The 20,281-nt window shown below is 38.8% G+C and overlaps 1 protein-coding gene across 5 annotated transcripts in view; it reads left to right on the top strand.

The window, feature by feature from the left end:
- TPD52L1 (TPD52 like 1) overlaps positions 1–20,281 on the top strand; it is a 107,907-nt gene that overhangs the window by 73,952 nt on the left and 13,674 nt on the right. For all 5 annotated transcript variants that reach the window (XM_056126073.1, XM_056126071.1, XM_056126076.1 and 2 more), the window contains exon 3: positions 7,404–7,552. In XM_056126073.1, the coding sequence (XP_055982048.1) occupies positions 7,404–7,552 (149 nt within the window). The remainder of the gene's footprint in view (positions 1–7,403; positions 7,553–20,281) is intronic.

The raw sequence follows: 20,281 nt of genomic DNA, 5'->3' as shown, positions 1-20,281 counted from the left end.
ATAGAACTCTGCCTTTATTGGTTTCACACCCTGGCACTTGACCCGAAACACAAAAACATTAACTTGAAAAGATGTATGTATACCCATGTTTACTGTAGCATTTTACTGGCCATGATATGAAAACAACACAAAATGTCCAAGGACAGATGAGTGAATAAGTTGTGGGGTATATATACAATGAATTCCTACGCAACTATAAGAAATGTATAATCTTGTAGTTTGCTAAAACTTAGATGGACCTTCAGGAAGTCGGGAGGCAGTCTTACTCATTTGTGGTATATGGAGAAACAAAATAAGGGAATTGACATTCTTGATGATGACAAATCCTTGGTTTTTGAGCACAAAACTGAAATTACTAATTACTAGGGGATGTGGGGAACAAGAGAGAGGTAGACTGGAAATGTCATACCAACAGTGATGAAGGGTTTGGTATTTTGGTGATGGTGAAGGCACAGTAATTTTGTTCCTCAAACCCTGAGTATAATGTTAACACTATAAAAAAAACTCACGGTAATAATTTCAATAGAAATATAAGTTCTTCCAAATACAGGAGTAAGAAAAACCAAGAAAAGGTAGACTGTGAAATAATGTTAGAGACTAATGTCTCATACTCCTCAGGGCTTGGCATGGAGCACAGCAGTTGAGCACTTGCATGGTATTTGTGAGAACTAGTTCAATCCCTGGCATCATAAAAAAGAATTTTTTGACTTCTGAATATTATATTTGAATGTTTTATGAAAGTACTTCTTGACTTTTAGTTAGATGTTTTTGTAGTCTTAGTAGTTAAAAGAGAAAGGTGAATTTTTATTCTCCAGCAGATTTTATCTTGATACTAATTTATTAGCCAACGCAGATAAATGTATTTTTTGAGGTTGATTATTGTGCAAATCTTACTGTTTTTAAGGTGAATAATTCAGTACTCTTTAGTTTTCTTAAAATATAGTCTAGTGACCTCCTCTATCTAGTTTTACCTAAAGGCATGATGTATGGACCAGATCAAAAGGAAACCCCAGCTCCATTAACTGGTTATTTTCCATAAAATACGCATCAGAATTCTAAGCGGTTTCTGTGGTGGGAGAGCTAGAGATACCACTTGGGGAAAGACTAGACAGATTAAATGCAGAGAGGTACATTACTGAAAATGAATAACTGGAATGTGATATGATTGTAAAAGAATAGAGGGGGTTGTTTTTAAACTAACAGCATGTTCTTATTTATTGGAGAAACTGAAAGCCTTATTTCTTTAGTGGTCCCTGAGTGTACTCCTTTTGCAGTAATGAGTTCATGTAGGTTTACTAATATCCATGTGCATCAGGAAATAAAAATTTTGAGGTCCGAGAAATAGCTCAACAGGGCAACTTCCTGTTTTGCATGCAGGAGCTTATATCTAATTTCTAGTACAGCATGGTCTGCCAGACACCACCGAGAGTGGCCCCTGAACACAGTGTGGACAGTAGCCTCTGAGTACTGCTAAGTACAAAAAAAAAAAGCAAACAGAAAGAAAAGAAAATACAATGTTTTGATTTTAACAACTCCATCCCCCTGCAAAAGGACATTTTAGAAGGATTTAGAAAGATCTCTATTAGTAAAAAAAATTATGAGCATGAAAAGAAGAATAAGTTAGATCTCTAGGATTTTTGCTGATATTAAAAACGCAAGATATTATTCTTTTCTGTTAAGTATGTTGCAGTATTTCTGCCTGTTTTCCTTGTCATCATTTATGTGTATGAAGGTTCATATTATTCCTGCCTATTCACTTCTGCTACAAAGTCTGTCTTGCAGAAGTGAAAATATTTTTGCAAATGTAGGTATACTTTTGCAGGTGCTTTTCAGGCAGTCATGTCTCTGGTGACCAAAGGCACACACACATTTGCAAGATGACTTGACAGGGTGAGTGGTGTGGTCTGTAGTCAGAAGCAGAGATCACTCTGAATGTAAATGAGACACAGTTGCTCCAGTTTTTAAAAATTAGGAAATGTAAGAGAATTAGGCTTTTATTACCATTGTGCTTGTGAGATCCCAAGGGAAGGCTAATGAGTCTATTCTGGTTTTACAACAAAGCTCTCAAGATTTTTATATTTTAGAAAATAAACATATAAGAGTAAGAGTAAGAAATTTTACTATAGTAATAAATCATAAATTATGACAATTAAAATTCACGAGTTTGGGGAGTTTTAAAATTTATTTACATGGGATATAGCAATGTTCGGTAAAATTTAGGTATTTTACAAAACTCCGTTATTAGAAATAACATTTGCAAGAACAATTTTACAATGCTGGATGTTTGCAATATTGCAACATTGGAGAAGGAAAAAAATATTCATTTATATTCTTGCACACAAATATCCACAGCACCTTATTTGAATCTGCCAAAATCAAGTGTTCTTGAACAGGTGTTTAGATAAAGCCATGATAAGTGTGTACAATGGAACTCTGCAATACAAAGAGAACCATTTATAATGCAGCAACATAGATGAATCTCTAAGAAATTTGAGTCAACAAAATTGGGGAAACATTAATATATGCTGTAAGGTTCAATTTGTATATATATATATTTCTAGAAAAAGCACATTAAATTGTAGTGAAAGAAATATCATTGTATGGGAAGGAAGCAATGAAGAAGAGAGAAGGAGAGAGGTGGAGAGGTATTAAAAGTTGAATTAGATTTTTAGAGATGACAGATATGTACACTATTATGATTATAGTGGTGAATATATATGTCAAAACTTACAGGAATGCACTTGAAGTATGTGTAGTTCAGTATATACTCATTATAAATAAATAAAAATGTTGAATAGAAAAAGCAATATAAAACACTGCCTTTCAGACATACAAAAGAAACATATATTACTCCCTCTAAACCTTTGTTTCTCCCTGGAAAAAACACTAGCATGGTAAAACTAGTGTCTGTCTGATGCATGCCTGAACCAATAAAGATATATATGGTCAGCACAAAATAACCAAAGCATACTGATACTTGACTCTGCAATAGAAGTTGTTTACAATGTGACATAGCATAACATTAATCTTACTTAAAAATGTATGTACAGGGTTAGAGAGATAGTACAAGGTAAACGGTATCTTTCTGACCCGGGTTCAGGTACCTGGCACCACATAAGGTCCCCCAAGAGGTGTCGGTGGTCACTCCTGGGCACAAAACCATGGTAGCCCCTGAGTACTACTTGGGTGTGAGTCCAGAATTTTTTAAAAATATAATATATATGTACACTTTTAGAATGTTTGAAAGATTTGAGGTGACAAGAAAATTAAGTATGTGTGACTGCTTCCTTTTTTAAAAAGATTTATTTATTTATTTTTATTAGTGAAACATCATGAGGTACAATTGTAGAATGACAAACTTTCATGCTTGGGTTTCAGTTAAACAATGATTGAGTACCCATCCCTCCACCAGTGCCCATTCTCCACCACCAATGATCCCAGTAGCTCTCCCACCTCCCCACCCCAACCCATCCCCTCCACCCCACCCCACCCCATCTCTGTGGCAGGGCATTCTTATTTGCTCTCTATTTCCTTTAGGATGTTGTGGTTTGCAATAGAGATATTGAGTGGCCATCGTGTTCGGTCTATAGTTACTTTCAGCACGCATCTCACATCCCAAGCGAATCCTCCAAACTCCCTTTACTTGGTGTTCCCTTCTCTATCTGAGCTACCTTTTTCCCCAGCATGTGCTGCCGTCTTCCAGGCCGTGGAGCAGACCTTCTGGTACTTAACTATTCTTGGGTGTTCGTCTCCCATGAGAGAGATTATTGTCATGGGGTTTTGTGCCATCCTTCTGTAAGTGTTTGTTGTGCTTATGGGTGTTTTCCTTCTTGTATCACAGGAGCCCTTTTAGTCCTTCTTTCTGTGTGACTACTTCCTAATAAATTACATTTGATTTTAATTTTTCTGTTTTTATTTTATTCTGGGCTGAAGCCATAGCACAGCGGGTAGGGTGTTTGCCTTGCACATGGCCACCCGGTGGACCCGGGTTCGATTCCCCCGCCCTTCTTGGAGGGTCTGGCAAGCTCCCCGTGAAGTATTCAATATGCCAAATACAGTAACAAGTCTCACAATGGAGACGTTACTGGGCCTGCTCGAGCAAATTGATGAACAACGGGAGGACAGTGCTAAATGCAGTGCTATGTTATTTCAAGCAGTAGGGCGCTTGCCTTGCACGCAGCCAACATGGCCGACCCGAGTTCGATTCCTCCGACCCTCTCGGAGAGCCTGGCAAGCTACCGAGAGTATCTCGCCCGCACAGCACAGCCTGGCAAGCTACCCGTGATGTATTTGATATGCCAAACACAGTAACAACAAAGTCTCCAATGAAGACGTTACTGGGCCCGCTCAAGCAAATCGACGAACAACGGGAGGGCCTTTACCATTACCTATGTTTTTACAAGGATCAATAATTATTTTTGCAATCATTAAACTAAGACACCGAAGGATGGTGGTTATAGCTCAATCAACAATACAGAACTTGAATGTGTGAGGTTCTGGGTTCAATCCCTAGTACCACAAAACAACACTGACAAAAATGAAAACATCTATTTATTTTTAAAATTTTATTTCAGTCACCACGATTTCGCCACTGTTTATGATATACAGCATTTCAAACCCACATTCTCCACCAGTGTTTATTTCCCTCTACCACTGTCTCAGGGGCCTCCCTACCCTTATCCCTGCTTCTTCCCCTCTCTCCTCCATATTGCTGCCATGGCAAGCTGTTTTTGTTTGTTTGTTTTTTACTCTATGGGTCAAACCCCACGAGGCACAGGGGTCACTCCTGGATCATGCACTCAGGAATTACTCCTGGCAGTGCTCAGGGGACCATATGGGATGCTGGGAATTGAACCCGGGTCGGCTGCGTGCAAAGCAAATACCTTACCTGCTGTGCTATTGCTCCAGTCCCGGTAAGCTGTTTTTGATCAGTTCTCAGATTCTGTTGTATTTGGCCATTTGTTTCTACCTTACTACATATCATTATATTCCACATATGAAAGACATAATTGTGCATTTATCCTTCTTCTGATTGGCTTCACTCAGCATAGTATTCTTTAGATCCATCTATGTAGCAGACAATTGCATGATTTGTTTTTCCTTATGGCAGAGTGTATGATGTGTGCCATAGTTTTTTTTTTTAAATCCAATCATCTCTTCTTGGACTTGGGTTGTTTCCAGATTTTGACTACGATGAATAGTGCTACAATGAATAAAATATCACAAATGTTTCTTTGAAAAGGACTCTTGGGCCTTTGGGGTAGATGCCAAGAAATTGAATTGCTGTGTCATTTAAAAGTTCAAGCCTTACTCTTTTAGTTACTTCTTTTTTAAAATTTTGTCACTGGGTTATTCATAATTGGGTTTCAGGTATGCAGTGTTTCACCACCTGTCCCTTCACCAGTGTACACTTCCCTCCACCCTACTTTCTTCCTCCCCTATTTGATTCCCACTCACAAGTCTGATTCTGTGAGTCATTTTAATCTCTGTACTATCTTTCTATCCTCTCGTAGCTTGGCCAGTGAAACCAAATCATTAAAGATATCTCTTAGATTCAATTATGAAGAGTTCTGCCTATATTTCCATCAATATAGTTTATGGAATCAGGTCTGGTATTAAAGTCTTCAACCCATTTTGAGTTGACTTTTATACATGGTATGAGATATGGCCCTGAGTTCTTTTTTTTAAAACAACAACAGCAACAACAACAACATATAACTGACAAGATTTCTCAACACTATTTGCTGAAGATGCTTTCCTTAGTCTACTTCATAATTTTAGCTCCTTTGTTAAAGATTAGATGGCCAAGTATTCCTGAGAGTCTCTGGGGCTCAGTTCAGTTCTGTCGGTCTGGGATCTATCCTTATCCCAGTACCACACTGTCTTGATTACTATAGCTTAATAATAAAATATTGGAAAGAAATATCTCCCATCTTATTTTTTCTGAGGACTGCTTTGGCTGTGTATGTGTGTAGGTGTTGGGCTGGGGGTTGTATACTCCATATAAATTTTGCCAGCCTTTGGTCTATATCTTTTAAAAATTGGATGGGCATTTTTATAGTAAATGCATGAATCTGTATATACTTTGAGTAGGAATGTCATTTTGACGATATTAATCCTTCTAATCCTTGAGCAGAGGATACGCTTCCATTCCTCATTTAAATTTTTAGAAGTGAATTATGTTTTTTTCCCTCTCTTTCATTAAGCTGAGTTCCAGCTACTTGATTCTTTTTTTTTTTTTGTAGGCACAACTGTGAATGGGATTTTAATTTACTGGAACAATAGCACAGTGGGTAGGGCATTTGCCTTGCACCCGAGTTTGATTCTTCCACTCCTCTCAGAGAGCCTGGCAAGCTATTGAGAGTATCTTGTATGGCAAGCTACCCGTGATGTATTTGATATGCCAAACACAGAAACAAGTTTCACAATGGAGACGTTACTGGGCCCACTCGAGCAAATTTATGAACAATGGGAGGACAGTGCTACAGGGCTACATGTATTCTAGTATTTGCAGATAAGAGTGTAATAGATTTCTGTTGATATTTTTTAGCCTGTTACACTACTGCATAAATTTATTTTCTATAGGAGTTATTTTTTGTAGCATCTTCAGGAATTTCTTAGTGTCATGTTATCAGTAAATAGTGATAGTTTGACTTATTTTACGATTGGGATACTCTTAATATCACTATCTTACCCAATCACTATCTATGTTGAATATTGGTGGTGAGTATGGGCAACCTTGTCTTGTGCTTGAAGTTAGAAGGGAGATGTTTAGTTTTTCACCATTGAGTATGATGTTCACTGTGTGTTTGAGGCAAATGACTTTAACTATATTGAGGAAAGTTCTCTTCTATTTCCATTTTATTGAGTTTTTAATCATGAATGGGCATTGGAGCTTATCATATGCTTCCTCTCCATTTGACCATATGATTTGTACTTTTCCTTGTATTGATATGCTGTGTTATTGTGTTGATTGACTTGCATATATTAAATCATTATGGCGTCAGGGATGAATTCCACTTCATTAGAGTATATGATCTTTTTGATGATTATTGTTTTTGATTTTCTAATATGTATTTAGGATCTTTGCAACTATATTTGCATCTTTGCGATTTATACATTGATCTTTGCATCCATACCTATACTAAATATAGGTTCATAACATTTCTTTTTATAGTATGCACTCTGGCTGCTTTTGGTGTCAGAATAATGCGTATCTCATAGAAAGAGTTTTGGGAGTTCCTGTTTCTTTGACTTTTTATTAACTTTTCATCTACATATGACATATTTGCTCCAGCCAAGTATGGGCCTGAGGAAGCAGAAGCAGGAGAAAGTAGAACTTTTTATATATGTACTTTTCTCTTGTTCTAACATATTTCCCACCTTTTTCTACCCGCATGAAGTTGGAAGACGAAATCACTACTCTTCGACAAGTTTTATCAGCAAAAGAAAGACATCTGGTTGAAATAAAACAAAAACTCGGCATGAACCTGATGAATGAATTAAAGCAGAACTTCAGCAAAAGTTGGCATGACATGCAAACTACCACTGCGTAAGTATATCAACTGAATTTTAAAAATTGCTTGAGCTACCATTTGGCCATTCTGCTTTTGTTTCCACAGCTTTGTGTATTCGGGACTAGAAAAACTTTTCTCAAGGAGCAAAAGATATAAATATGAATATCATTAAATACATTGCATTTGAAACTGACTATAAAATAGCTTCAGGAACTTAAGTCTTATCCACCAAAATGCTCTTTTCAGTCAGACCTTTTTTTTTGGGGGGGGGCCACACCTGGAGGTGCTCAGGACTTGCTCCTTGCTCTGTGTTCAGGAATCACTCCTGGTGGGGCTCAGAGGAAACCATATGTGGTGGTGAATATAGGTTTGCTGTGTGCAAGGCAAATACCCTATCAGATTCTATCACTTCAACCCCTAAAACTCCTGTACCTTTTTAATTTGGGAATTTGTTTTCCATTCTTACTATTTTTGAAAAATTATAGTTTTATTTTATTTATTTATTTATTTATTTTTGTTTTTTGGGTCACACCCGGCAATGGTCAGGGGTTACTCCTGGCTTTGCACTCAGGAATTACTCTGGCAGTGCTCGGGGGAACATATGGGATGCTGGGAATCAAACCCAGGTCGGCCGTGTGCAAGGCAATGCCCTGCCCGCTGTGCTATCACTCCAGCCCTGAAAATTTATAGTTTTAAAGCCATCTGAGATAATGGAAATATATAAATACATTTGTGTGTGTGCGTGCGCGCGCACTGACACACACACACACACACACACACACACACACACACACACACACTTGTACCTATGTGAAGATATCCTTTAGTGTACTGTGTTAGATCCAAAATGATCCTGGGTCTCTCCACTTGTGGTTCTTTAGTTTAAGGTGGGAGGGGAATGTTCTCCCCCCAGGAACAGCCTCACAATTCTATTGTTCGTTTTACGGGCCATACCTCATGGTGCTTAGGGCTCTCTCCCCCTGGTACTCAGGGGACCATGTAGTCCTGGGGATCGAATTCTGGTGTCCTATGTGCAGCCCATATTCTTGGCTTATTGAGCTATCTCTCTAGCTCTGAGTCTTGGGCTAATTATCTGTGCCTTTGTGCTCCCAAGTTCTCATTCATATAGCATCAGGACACAGTCCAGAGTAGGATACGATGGACCCGGGAAGGCCCATCAGCTTATCTCCAGGGACTCACCAACTTTTCCCAACCTGATGATGGAAATTATAGACCAACATAAATGACCAAATGTTGTTATTTATCAATTTAAAATATATAAACTTATTCTGTACAGTGCCATATGAATAATCTCCTAAAAAGCATAATTAAATTTGAGCACTAAATTAAATTAACTTGTATAGCGGTAAGTTTGGCTTCTGTCTTTGCAATGTAGCTTCCTATATCAAAATAAGGACCCTGGGAATGTGAGGCTGAGCAGTCTCCAATACCCTCAGTCTGTTTGCCTTTGTTTTTAATCCAGGTTCAAGGGATTCATGTCACACCGATCTTCATCTTCTTCTGGGCTGTAGTTACCAGGCAGAATATGTCTCCACGACCTCTTTAACCACATTTCAGAAATGAGAGAATCGAATGGAGGAGCAGGAATTCTGTTGTTGAGGACAGGAAGGCGAGGCTACCTGGCAGTAGGCAGGCTTCCTCCAAGTCTGATGGGGGTGGGTTGGCAGAAGTAGAAAATTCAGAGTTATCCTGGGGCACGTTCAAGGAATATGTTTAGCCATGACATCTCTGATAGCGTGTCGCTTAATAACAGGATGTGTTCTGAGAAATTCCGTCATTGTGTGAGCATTATAAAGTGTGTTTGCACAACCCTAAGTATTATAGTATTCAGTATACTATGATAAAGCTAAATGATACAGCTCCACCATCAGATATGCCCTCTGTTGTTGACCTAAACGACCTTGACCAAAGCAATAATTTGTGTTTTTCCTGTGTTTGAAAAACAAATTGGTTTTGCAGTCAGGCAGCATTCTTAGCATTTTTGTTATTGTTAGATAAATAGAAGACATTTACTCCCTAGAGTTATGGAGTTCCTAGCGTATTCAGAAAGAGAGAAATATATTTTTGTTTCTATTTATGCTATTACACAAATCACTTCTTGGATAAATAAAAAAAGTAATGTGAAGGGAAATGTAGTGTATTACGTGACTGCCCTCAGGAGACTGAAGTGTACCTTGGGTCTCAAGGAAAGGTTCTCAAGGTTTTTAAGCAAGCCTCTGAAGGATGGGACTAAATATATCAGGTATGGAATGTAAGCAGGCACTGAAGTCAGGGGTCTCTCTTGGGGGCATTGCCTGTTCCTGGCTCCTCCCCAGGAAAATTGTTTGGTAACTTTTGGGTATTGAGCTAGCCAGAGAAGGGGCAGGGGTCATATTGCACAGGACCACATGGCATCTGTTATACTAGTGTTATTCTTTATCCACAGACAGCAGAATGCCATTAAAGGGATTGGAGTATTTATTTGCTAAATATTCATGGGTATCTATTTTAGGTTTTATTACCCAGAGGCTATTCTGAGCCCTCAGGATATAAAATTTCATGCAGTAGTTTAACTTCCTATTCTCTTTGAGTGTTGAAAGGAAATAGAGCAAAAAAAAAAAAACATAACAAACCATGAACTATCACGGAGTGCTACGATAAGAATGGGACAGAGGGAGTTGGCAGAGTAGGAAGTAACTGTTTCCGCCATGTTCCTGTCAGAGGCAGCCTGTCCTTGGAGGCTACTCTGACTGAGACTGGAATGACAGGAAAGATCCAGAATTGTGAGGATATTGGGGCAAGTTTTCAGGCCCAAGCAAAACTTGTGAAGTGCTCAAGGCAAGAACTAACCAGCTTTACAGGTTTCAGGAGCCAAAAGGAAGTGTTATGTGTGGAATGCGATAAGGAATTCCATTCCAGTCTCTGTGGTGTCCCAGACCAAGGGTTAAGAGTAGGAGTTTTATTCCAAAGGTTTTGGATACTATTGAAAAAGTTTGAATTAAACATTTTACCTTTTTTTTTGGGGGGGGGTCCATACCCACCCGGCGATGCACAGAGTTCACTCCTGGATCTGCACTCCTGGCGGTGCTCAGAGGACCACATGGGATGCTGGGAATTATTGAGCCTGGGTTGGCCAGGTGCAAGGCAAACACCCTACCCGCTGTGCTGTCACTCCAGCCCCACATTTTATCTTTTTAAAGAATCATTCTGATCACTTTGTGTAAAAGAGATTGAAGAGGGCAGGAGTAGGAACTAGAAAATTATTTATGAGATGATTGTAGTCATCCAGAGGTGAGGATGATGAAGGAAAGGAGTAGATAAAGATGGGATAGATTTAGTGCTGATCAATGTAATTTCAATATTTTGGGGATTGAGGAATAAAGGACATTAATCAACTTAATGTGACTAAGATCTTTCTTTTGGGGTATTGTATAAGTATTGCCCTGCTTGTGACAATGGGGACTTAGAGTTAGGATCTTGTAGAGGTCAGTTCGGATCTCAGGGTGCTAACTTCCATGTAGGTGATGAGGTTTTTTTCATTTACCATTCTTGCTGGTCACATATAATTGTAACTTGCTTTATAGAGGGTAATCCACATTATAAGAATATAACTCTGCTATTCAGTCATCCCTAAAGGAGTCCACCAGGATGAGGTTTGAGAGATAAGCGTCTACAGAGTTTGGGGTCTTGAATTTACCTGTTAAGTTTGGCTTGTCAGGAAGAGAAGGACTGCTTTTCTGTCAGAGCTTCGAGCATTAGCAGCCAAAACATATGCTTAGAGACCCATGAGTGTAAATTCCAAAGTGCGTAACAATCATTAAGTTCAACTCCTATATTTATATGCCTTCAGATAATATTATCAGTAAACTTTGGGGTCTTGGCACAATTAGGCTTTCTTCCATTCTTCTCTGGTATGTGTTTGTTGAAATTCATGTAATCATATAAACTACTAAGTCCCCTTGCTTCAGTTACATCAACTTATTGATCAGTCAGCATCATTTTATTGTCAATACATGTCACAGGGTTTTGAATTTGAATTTTTGAATTGCTTGGGTTGGAATTCAGGCCCCTTGCACACATGAAATGAGATCATATTCCTTCCTATAAATTAGTGAGGATCCAATGTTAATGTGTATGAAATAAGACCCTGCAGACATATTTTCTGTTCTGAGACAAAATTCTGGTTGGGAATCCCAAGAATTCTGTGTCGGTTATGGAATTATGAAATGTCTAATCGGCAAATGAGTTAATGTACTAAGAGGGTAAATTGGAAGAAAAGTCCCTACAAAAGACATTAAGGAGTCATTGACTTGTTGCACTGAGTCAAGGAACTGGATGACATTTCATCAGAGATTATCTAATAGGGAGGAATGATGATCGACTTTGGAAATGATATAAACTGTCCTCTGTAAGGAAGAATCAGTCATCTTCTTGAAAGAGAGGCAAATATGTATCAACAACATAATTTCTGGAGAATACTTTCTTCCCACCCTTGATTATTGGTTGCTGAACAAAGGGAGATGTTGGAAAATGGTGATAACATAATCTAGTCCCCCAAAGTCATGAGTTCCCTATTACTAGTGCCCATCTATTCTAGAGCATGCTCTGTACTTCATATGATGAAAATTTTGATATGAGGAAATGGGTTAGGTTGGATAAAATAAGAATCCAAGACACTGAAAGGAAGTTTAGCTGTCAGAGGAACACAGGTGATTCCCAGAGGCAGTACTTTGCATACTGATTAAGCAATCACGACCTATTTAGTTTGATTTATAATGAAAAGAACATCTATGATATGTTAATAAAAGATCTTGGCATATTTTACTTTCTTTCGTTTTGGTGGGGGGAGGAGGCAGGATTCAAATTGGAACAGGATCAAATTAATAGGAATTAATTATGAAGGCAACTGACATTATCTGCTTTACAGAAAAATAACCAGACAGGCAGGCCAGAGATCATCTGTTTCTATTATCTTTGTTGTAGCATTTTATATTCTTTTATTTGTGAGAATATAGGAACACACACAAAATTTCCCACACTTACATTTTAAAAAAAAAAAAATCTGTTGTTTTTCATGCTGTTTTCAACCAAACAATGTGAAGGTTGATAGCTTTGAGGTGAAAAGGGGGGGAGAACACAAAGATAAATTGGATTTCTTCAGTTTGGTATGTAGAATAAATTGGAATGCTGGTTAAAACTATTCAATCTGATAAAGTGCTTTTTTCTTCTTTTTTTGGGGGGGGTGGAGGGGAAGGAGGATTTCTTTTTGCCTTGCCTGCCAGTCTCTACTCTTGGATCTGTGATCAGGAATCATTCTGGGTTGTGTTTTGGGGACTTTATTCTGTGCTGGGAATCGACCGAATTTGGATTGACTACATGCAAGGCAAGTGAACTAACCGCTGTGCTATCTTTCTGGTCAGCCCCAAAATGATTAATATTAGAATGTGCATGATAGCCTATAATTCCCCCTCAACACCCCCCCCCCCCACACACACACTGATAATCCCTCTACATTGTACTGTAGAGCAGATGGTAGTCCTAAAAAGGAGAGAAGAATCTAGAAAAAAAATTTAAACCATTACATATTTTGTAAAAGCTAAATGGCTTTTCCTAAAAAAAAGAGAAGTAAAACTCTAATAATATTCAAAAGTTTTAAAAACACACAATGCATATAAACTTCGTTTGTAATTATTTGTTGTAAGCACCACAATGTTTTGAAGTTGTGCTTCTAAGACTCCTAGACCATTATGATTTATGACTTAATAATATGTATTTTCTCTTTTTATGAGGAGTCTGTTATGGCACATTGAGTTCAGAAGTATAAGTGATACCACTGCCCTCCGATTCCCCATACAAACAAACATACAACCTAATGTAAAAAATACAAAGCCTAGCCTATATTGCATATAATTCTTGATTCTTATTTTGGCTTATTATTCAAGTAAGAAAAATGATTTTTTCTCTCTTTTTTGCGGGGGGAGAGGGTGCACACTTGGTGTGATGAGGGCTCACTCCCGACTCTGTACTTAGAGATAACTCCTGGTTGGTTTAGAGACCAATATATGGTAGCAGGAATCTAATTCTGGTTGGCCATGTACAAAGTAAATGACCTACTCACTAAACTATTGCTCTGGCTTTGATTCTTCTTGTATTGATCCAAATGGTTTATCTATATATTAATAACATGTTTAGAGAAACTTCAGAAGGAACTAAGTGTAAATATTTGTATCTATCATGAAATTCCTTAAAACAGTAAAGTAGTATTCTTTTAAATCCCATAACAGAAAATATATTCATACTTTAAAATATATTCTGGGTCTGTAAAATTAAAAATATTAGAGTTAAAACATTTTAGAAGACAACATGCTTTCTTCATTTAGCTGTGTTAGAAAATAGTGGGAATTTCAAAATAGTAGAACTAGGTAAGAGGAATAACCTGAGAGAGAGAGAGAGAGAGAGAGAGAGAGAGAGAGAGAGAGAGAGAGAGAACTGGATTTTTACTCAGACCAGAAAAAGAAGAAGAAAATCATGCTGTGTTTGACCACCTAAGTGTACCTGGAGGACAATGTGTTATGTGGAATTAGTTCAGCAGGGAAGGGCAACTACTGCTGCATATGGTACCACTTAAATGTGGGATCCAAACAATGAAAAGTTAAATTATAGTAGCATGATAATAACTAAGGGCCAAAATCAACACAACAGGAGAACTTATCCACACAATTGAGTTGGGGAGGGGGCAGATTGAAATGAGAGACATTCGGCCCTTGGAGGAGGGAGGGAGGTATACTGGTGATGGTACTGAAATTATGTGCTTAAGAAATCATTTATTAACAATATTGTAGACCACATAATATCAATCAATTAGAATTATTTTTTAAAAAGTGTTGGTGTTGGAAGCAGAGTGTAGGGTAATTACTGGAAGCTGGAGGACATGAAAATAAGGAGAGACTGGTTAGAATAGAAACGTCTGATTGTAAGGTGAAAAGGACCTGAGGATCTAATGTATAATTGGCGACTATCTTTAATATGTTGTATAACTGAAATTTGTTGACAGTAAAAGTGTTCTCTCTCACATACACACATATATGGAATTAATTAGATAGGAAGGATTATTTCACAAAGTGAATATACAAATCATCATGGTATCTTATGCTTTTGTCAATTATATAACAATAAAGCTTCCTTTGGAGGGAAGGAATTGAGCCTGAGGTGCTCAGGGGCTATTCTAGGCTCCCACTCAAGGGTTGCATCTGGGAACCCAGATGTTCTCCCAGGAATTGGAATTTGCACCAAGAATCAGGGTTGGCAACATGCCAAACCAGTGCCTTAAGCCCCTTTACTCTCTCTCTCTCTCCCTCTCTCTCTCTCTCCCCCCCCTCTATAAAGCTATTTTTTTTAATTTTAAATTTTTTTATTGAATCACCGTGAGAAAAGTTACAAAGCTTTCAGGTTTAAGTCTCCGTCATACAATGATCAAACCCCCTTCCCTTCACCAGTGCACATGTTCCACCACAAAGAACCTCAGTATACCCAACATCCCACCCCATCCCCTGCCTGTGTGGCAGATGATTTCCACTTTACTCTCTCTCTACTTTGATTACATTCAATTTTTCAACAAAAGACCCACCATTATTATTTGGAATTTCCCCCCAACAATCAGACCTGCTGAAAAGGCATCATTAGATAATTTTTTTTGGCTTTTTGGGTCACACCTGGAGATGCACAGAGCTTACTCCTGGCTCTGCACTCAGGAATTACTCCTGGCTATGCTCAGGGGACCATATGCGATGCTGGGAATCAAACCTGGGTTAGCTGTGTGCAAGGCAAACACCCTACCCACTGTGCTATCGCTCTAGCCCTGATAATTTGTTTTTTTATTGCTGATAATGAAGAGCATATGATGTCTGAATTTCTGATATTTTAGTAATTAAGCCTGGAGGGATTTCTGTCAGAAGCCCCTGGGTTCCGAGATTGGTTTGTGTGCCTCTGGGATCATGGCCGTTCAGGAACTGGAGGAGCCATTCATGGGCAGCAACTCGGTGTCTCATTGGGGTGGGGAGAAGGGCCAGTTCCACCTCCCATCCCATGAGGCCCCACATGTCTTGTCACTGCAAGCTCGTACCTCTCTGTCCCATAGGCTCTGAAAGATGGCGGTCCCCATGCCATTGCCAAGGGGAAAAGGTGGAAGGGACAACACCCTTTCCCACCCAGGGTGGCACGGGGCCATAGCGTGATTTACATTCCAGAAGCATTTCTGTCAGAAACCACTGGGTTCCAAGATTGTTTTGTGTGCCTCTGGGATCATGGCCGTTCAGAAACTGGAGGAGCCATTCATGGGTGGCAACTTGGGGTCTCGTCAGGGCAGGGAGAAGCTATAAAGCTATTTTTTTAAAGCAACTGTCCATTCAAATCAAACCGAATTTCTAAATATGAAGGTCTGTTTTCCTATTAACTTTGAAAAATAAATTTACTTGTACTCAAAAGCTCTAGTGATCATCTTCAACACATATATGCATAACGGAACTGCTATTTGCTGTCACAGTTGAACCTTTGCTAAAAGAAAATTTAGCACTGGGCCAAGTGGACCCTTACTGTGCAGTGAAAGATTCCCAAAGTGACAGTTGCTGAGTCACTTTACAGCACCCAAGGTCCATCTTCCTTCAGTCACCTCAGACCTCCACTGGTCTCTGGAGTTAGAAACATCACACAGTGAATGCCTGAGAGCACCTGGGACTGAAGACTAAGAATCAAACGCCTTTTGGTTCTTCCTCCATTTTATTCAGACAGAAGGGAGGCAGAGATGATCAACAAGATGTGCTCTCTGCCCTCACAATGTTCAGATAAGTTACAGAGATATACATGAAAAAAGACAGCCACCCCAGATTTGAAGGGAGGTACAATTGCAACGTGTTGGGCAAGATGTTTGGAAAGACTTGTGAAGAGGGATTGTGTGACACAGAGCATTGGGGCACAAGAATAGCATTTTGAAGCCAGACACCTACCTTTTCTGCGTCCCACAGCACAACTGATAGAAACCTGAGGTTATTGTAGTATTTCTTTGATTTAGGGAAATTGTATTCATCTCCTTCTTTACCAATTTTATGAGAAAGAGATGCTGTAACATATTTAGTTTCAAGTGAGAGGCATTCCTAATCTAAAATGCTAAATACCATTGCCATTTAAATTTTGAGGTTGTCAAGTCAATCAGAAGGTTGGTATTTGAATTGTTTTTCATTATTCAAAAATTATTAAGCCATAATTTGAAAAGGTGGGGTTGAAAAACGGGTTTGAATATTGGTAGTATAAGCTCAGTACTGAATTCCATGGCTTGATCAAAAGGGTGAGAATTTGAACCAGCGTTACAGCCACAAGCACTTTAAGCTTTATACTTTGTCAGCTAAAAATGCCTTAACCTTCGTATGTTCCCTCTGGCCACTGTCTCATAATTTTATATAGGTATTCTAGCTTTGGTTGTGGTGCTCACACACTTGGTTGATGTGCTTGCTAGGGTCACACACTCAGTTTTGGTTCTGGGAATCCCTAACAAAAGAGTCACCAGAATCACATTCAGTATGTGGGGTGGTGCTGGGGATCAAACTCATGACCTTATGCCTGCTCATCCAGGCACTCTACCACTGAGTTATTCCTGGTTCCCATTGCATCAGACTGGATGGCTGCCCAATAGACTTCCTCCTGCCTCCTTGACTCACTCTTCTGCCATCTCCATCTCTGCCACTGTCATCCCCTGGAGCCCAGCTGAATTCTGCTGACAACAACTTGGCCAAAGCTCAAGAGGCTTCTCATCTGACTGACAGATAACAAAGGAAGGCATTCACACTCCTTCCGCGTGCTACATATTTAGGTCTTAATTCTTCAAAGTGAGGTGTTTACATTTCAGTCGGGCGTTTCTGCCACCACATTTGATGGCATGCCATCGCAGAACAGCTGGAGAGAGGTCCTAAAGCAGGAGAGGCCTGGCAAGGTTGCAGAACCCTGAAGAGGTCAGGGTGGCTGGAGCACACTGAGTAAGTAGGAGGAAAAGGGAGGAGTGCTAAGAAGGGGCTTGTGGAGGAGCTTTTGCAGGCATGTTGTAGTTGTAAGATTCTGGCTTTTACTAAGAGTAAAATGAGAAGCCATTGTAGGATTGGGATAGTGTGTACGTGTAGGACTTCGTGTTTTAATGGAGGTCACTGGCCAATGTGAGCGAGAATGGAATTTCTGGAGGTAGGGGACACACAGGGAGCTGATTAGGAAGCACTTGTGGTTGTCTAGGTGAGGGAAGGCAAATGGACTGATGGTAGAAAAATTTCAGATCTGGTTAATGGATGAAGTACTAGAATCCCTTAGTAGAGTGGCTATCAACTATATATAAAAAAGCAGGTCCAAAGATAATACTGTCTCCTATTTGTTCTATTTAAATAGTTATTCTATTTAATTAGTTATTCTAGACTGGAGTGATAGCACAGTGGGTAGGGCGTTTGCCTTGCATGCATCTGACCCAGGTTCCATTCCTCTGCTCTACTTGGAGAGCCTGGCAAACTACCGAGAGTATTCTGCCCGAACAGCAGAGCCTGGCAAGCTCCCTGTGGCATATTTGATATGCCAAAAACAGTAACAATAAGTCTCAAAATAGAGATGTGACTGGTACCCGCTTGAGCAAACCAATGAACAAAGGGAGGGCAGAGGACAGTGCAATTAGTTATTCTATTTGCTTGCCAAAATACATAAGAAAATTTTACATAAAAAGAACTTTTTTTTTTACTATTTCTTTAGAATTGTAATGCGGTAGAAAGTAAAAATCCTGGACTAAGCCTAATCCTAAGAATCACAGAGTATTTTCTTCTGCATAGAATTGTGCTTTCCACACTTCCAGCTGGTATGGGCTGTCTTTTGAAAAATACATTTCTCATTGATCTAGTTCCATTGTTAAATTGCCATTTTATAAAACATTCATCAGCACACTAAAACTGTAATTGGAATAGGAAGTCTACATTTTTATTTGTAAAAAAAAAAGTTCTGCTTTTAAGGATAAAAATCATTACACTTAAATCCTGCTTTTAAAGACTATTTCAAGTTCAGTTAATCCAAGTGCTCAGGATGTGGCTTTGTAAAGGTTTCTCCTGAGAAATTCTCAGCACATGCCATTTCAAGACCACACAACACTAAAATCTTAATATTCTGATTGATTTTCTCCCTTGTTTCTGGACTTTATGTAGTGCTAGCTTAAAGCCTTTAAATTCAGTGCTATTTTTTAAAAAGGATGTTCATATTTTATTTCATATGTAAACCAACTAAAATCCTGCATTTTCACATCATCCAAGTTTCTCCCTAATTTAATTAAAGCCTAAAATAATGTAATAAAATGTAAAGGTAAAAGTTATGAATAATAGACATTATTGTACTGTTGCAGGAGAGAAAGTGAGGCTAACTTCCTAAGAACTGCTTATCTCCCCTGTCTGCTCCTTTCTTCTTTGTCGCTGGACCCAGAGACATCTGAGTTCTACCTTCCCCTTCTCTAGTCTGACTCCCAGCTTCCTTTGAGGGACATCTATTTGTAGTTTTCATTTGTTGCTGTAGTCACCTGATTCTTCTTGGCTCTTGGTCTTTCTGTGTTTGTTAGGACATATTTGTTTAATAATGAATATTTGGTTTTGCTATCATCTAGATGCAAAAATATTTTTTTGTTAACTCTTGGAAAGCAGGTATTGAGTAAGTCAATAATATGTGGTGCTGATAATATTCTAGACTCATGCCTCTCGGCTAACAAAAAGAGTAATAGAACGTACATAGTAATAAAGTCATTTAAGTCCCAAGGAAGACCAATGGCATGTTTCAAAGTATTTCCTTAGATTGATACAATATGTAGGGTTAAATGATTTGTGGAATATGGGTGGAGGGGGTGGCAACGGGACAGAAGAAGTTCCTTATACAACTGATTTAATGTGGCATAACATTGTCTCCAAGGTTTCATACATTTTATACTCATATACATGTCGGTGTTCCAGGCTAAGAGTTTAGGTAGCTGTGATATAACTCATATGGGAGACCTTGCATTATAAGAAAATATGTCTATTAAATAATTAGCTTTAAAAATCTATTAAAAAATTTCGTTGATTTTTTTTTCTGGTTAGGTACGTTTTGCTTCCCACAATAATTAAATTGCTGAGAAACTTCTCAGCCCTTTGAATGTATCACTGTCTTTCCTGTCACCATACTTGAAACCTTAGGACAGTCTTCTTGTCCTCTGCTTGCCACTTACCATACATTAAGTCTATTCATCTCTGTAATCGACCACTTTTCTCTGTTCATATTGCCTTGATCCAAGCTCCAAGACCCGAAGGAGCATCTTTTTGATGATCCGTTCACCTAACTGTATTTTTTGAGTTTCTCCAGCATCCCTGGCCAGATTCTCGGGACATAAAAATGAATCATTTCCTTGCCCTTGAAGAGTTAGTGTAGAGCTGACATAAGATTATGAGTGTATCATTGTGGCATATATTCCTAAAACTAACAGGGAAAAAGTCACTATATTATTCTAAGATCACATGACCTCTTTTTTTCCCAGCTGTAAGCATTTGAAAATTAAGTTAAATATCTATTTGTACCATGGCAGCACTGTAGCACCGTCCTCGCATTGTTCATCAATTTGCTAGAGTGGGCACCAGTAACGTCTCCATTGGGAGACTTTTTGTTACTGTTTTTGGCATGCCACGGGGAGCTTGCCAGGCTCTGCTGTGTGGGCGGGATACTCTCGGTAGCTTGAT

This window comes from Sorex fumeus, unplaced genomic scaffold (assembly GCF_029834395.1).
Source record: "Sorex fumeus unplaced genomic scaffold, SorFum_2.1 ptg000061l, whole genome shotgun sequence".
NCBI lineage: Eukaryota > Metazoa > Chordata > Mammalia > Eulipotyphla > Soricidae > Sorex > Sorex fumeus.
Note: the sequence above shows the minus strand (reverse complement) of the source record. Positions and strands in the feature narration are given on the sequence as shown.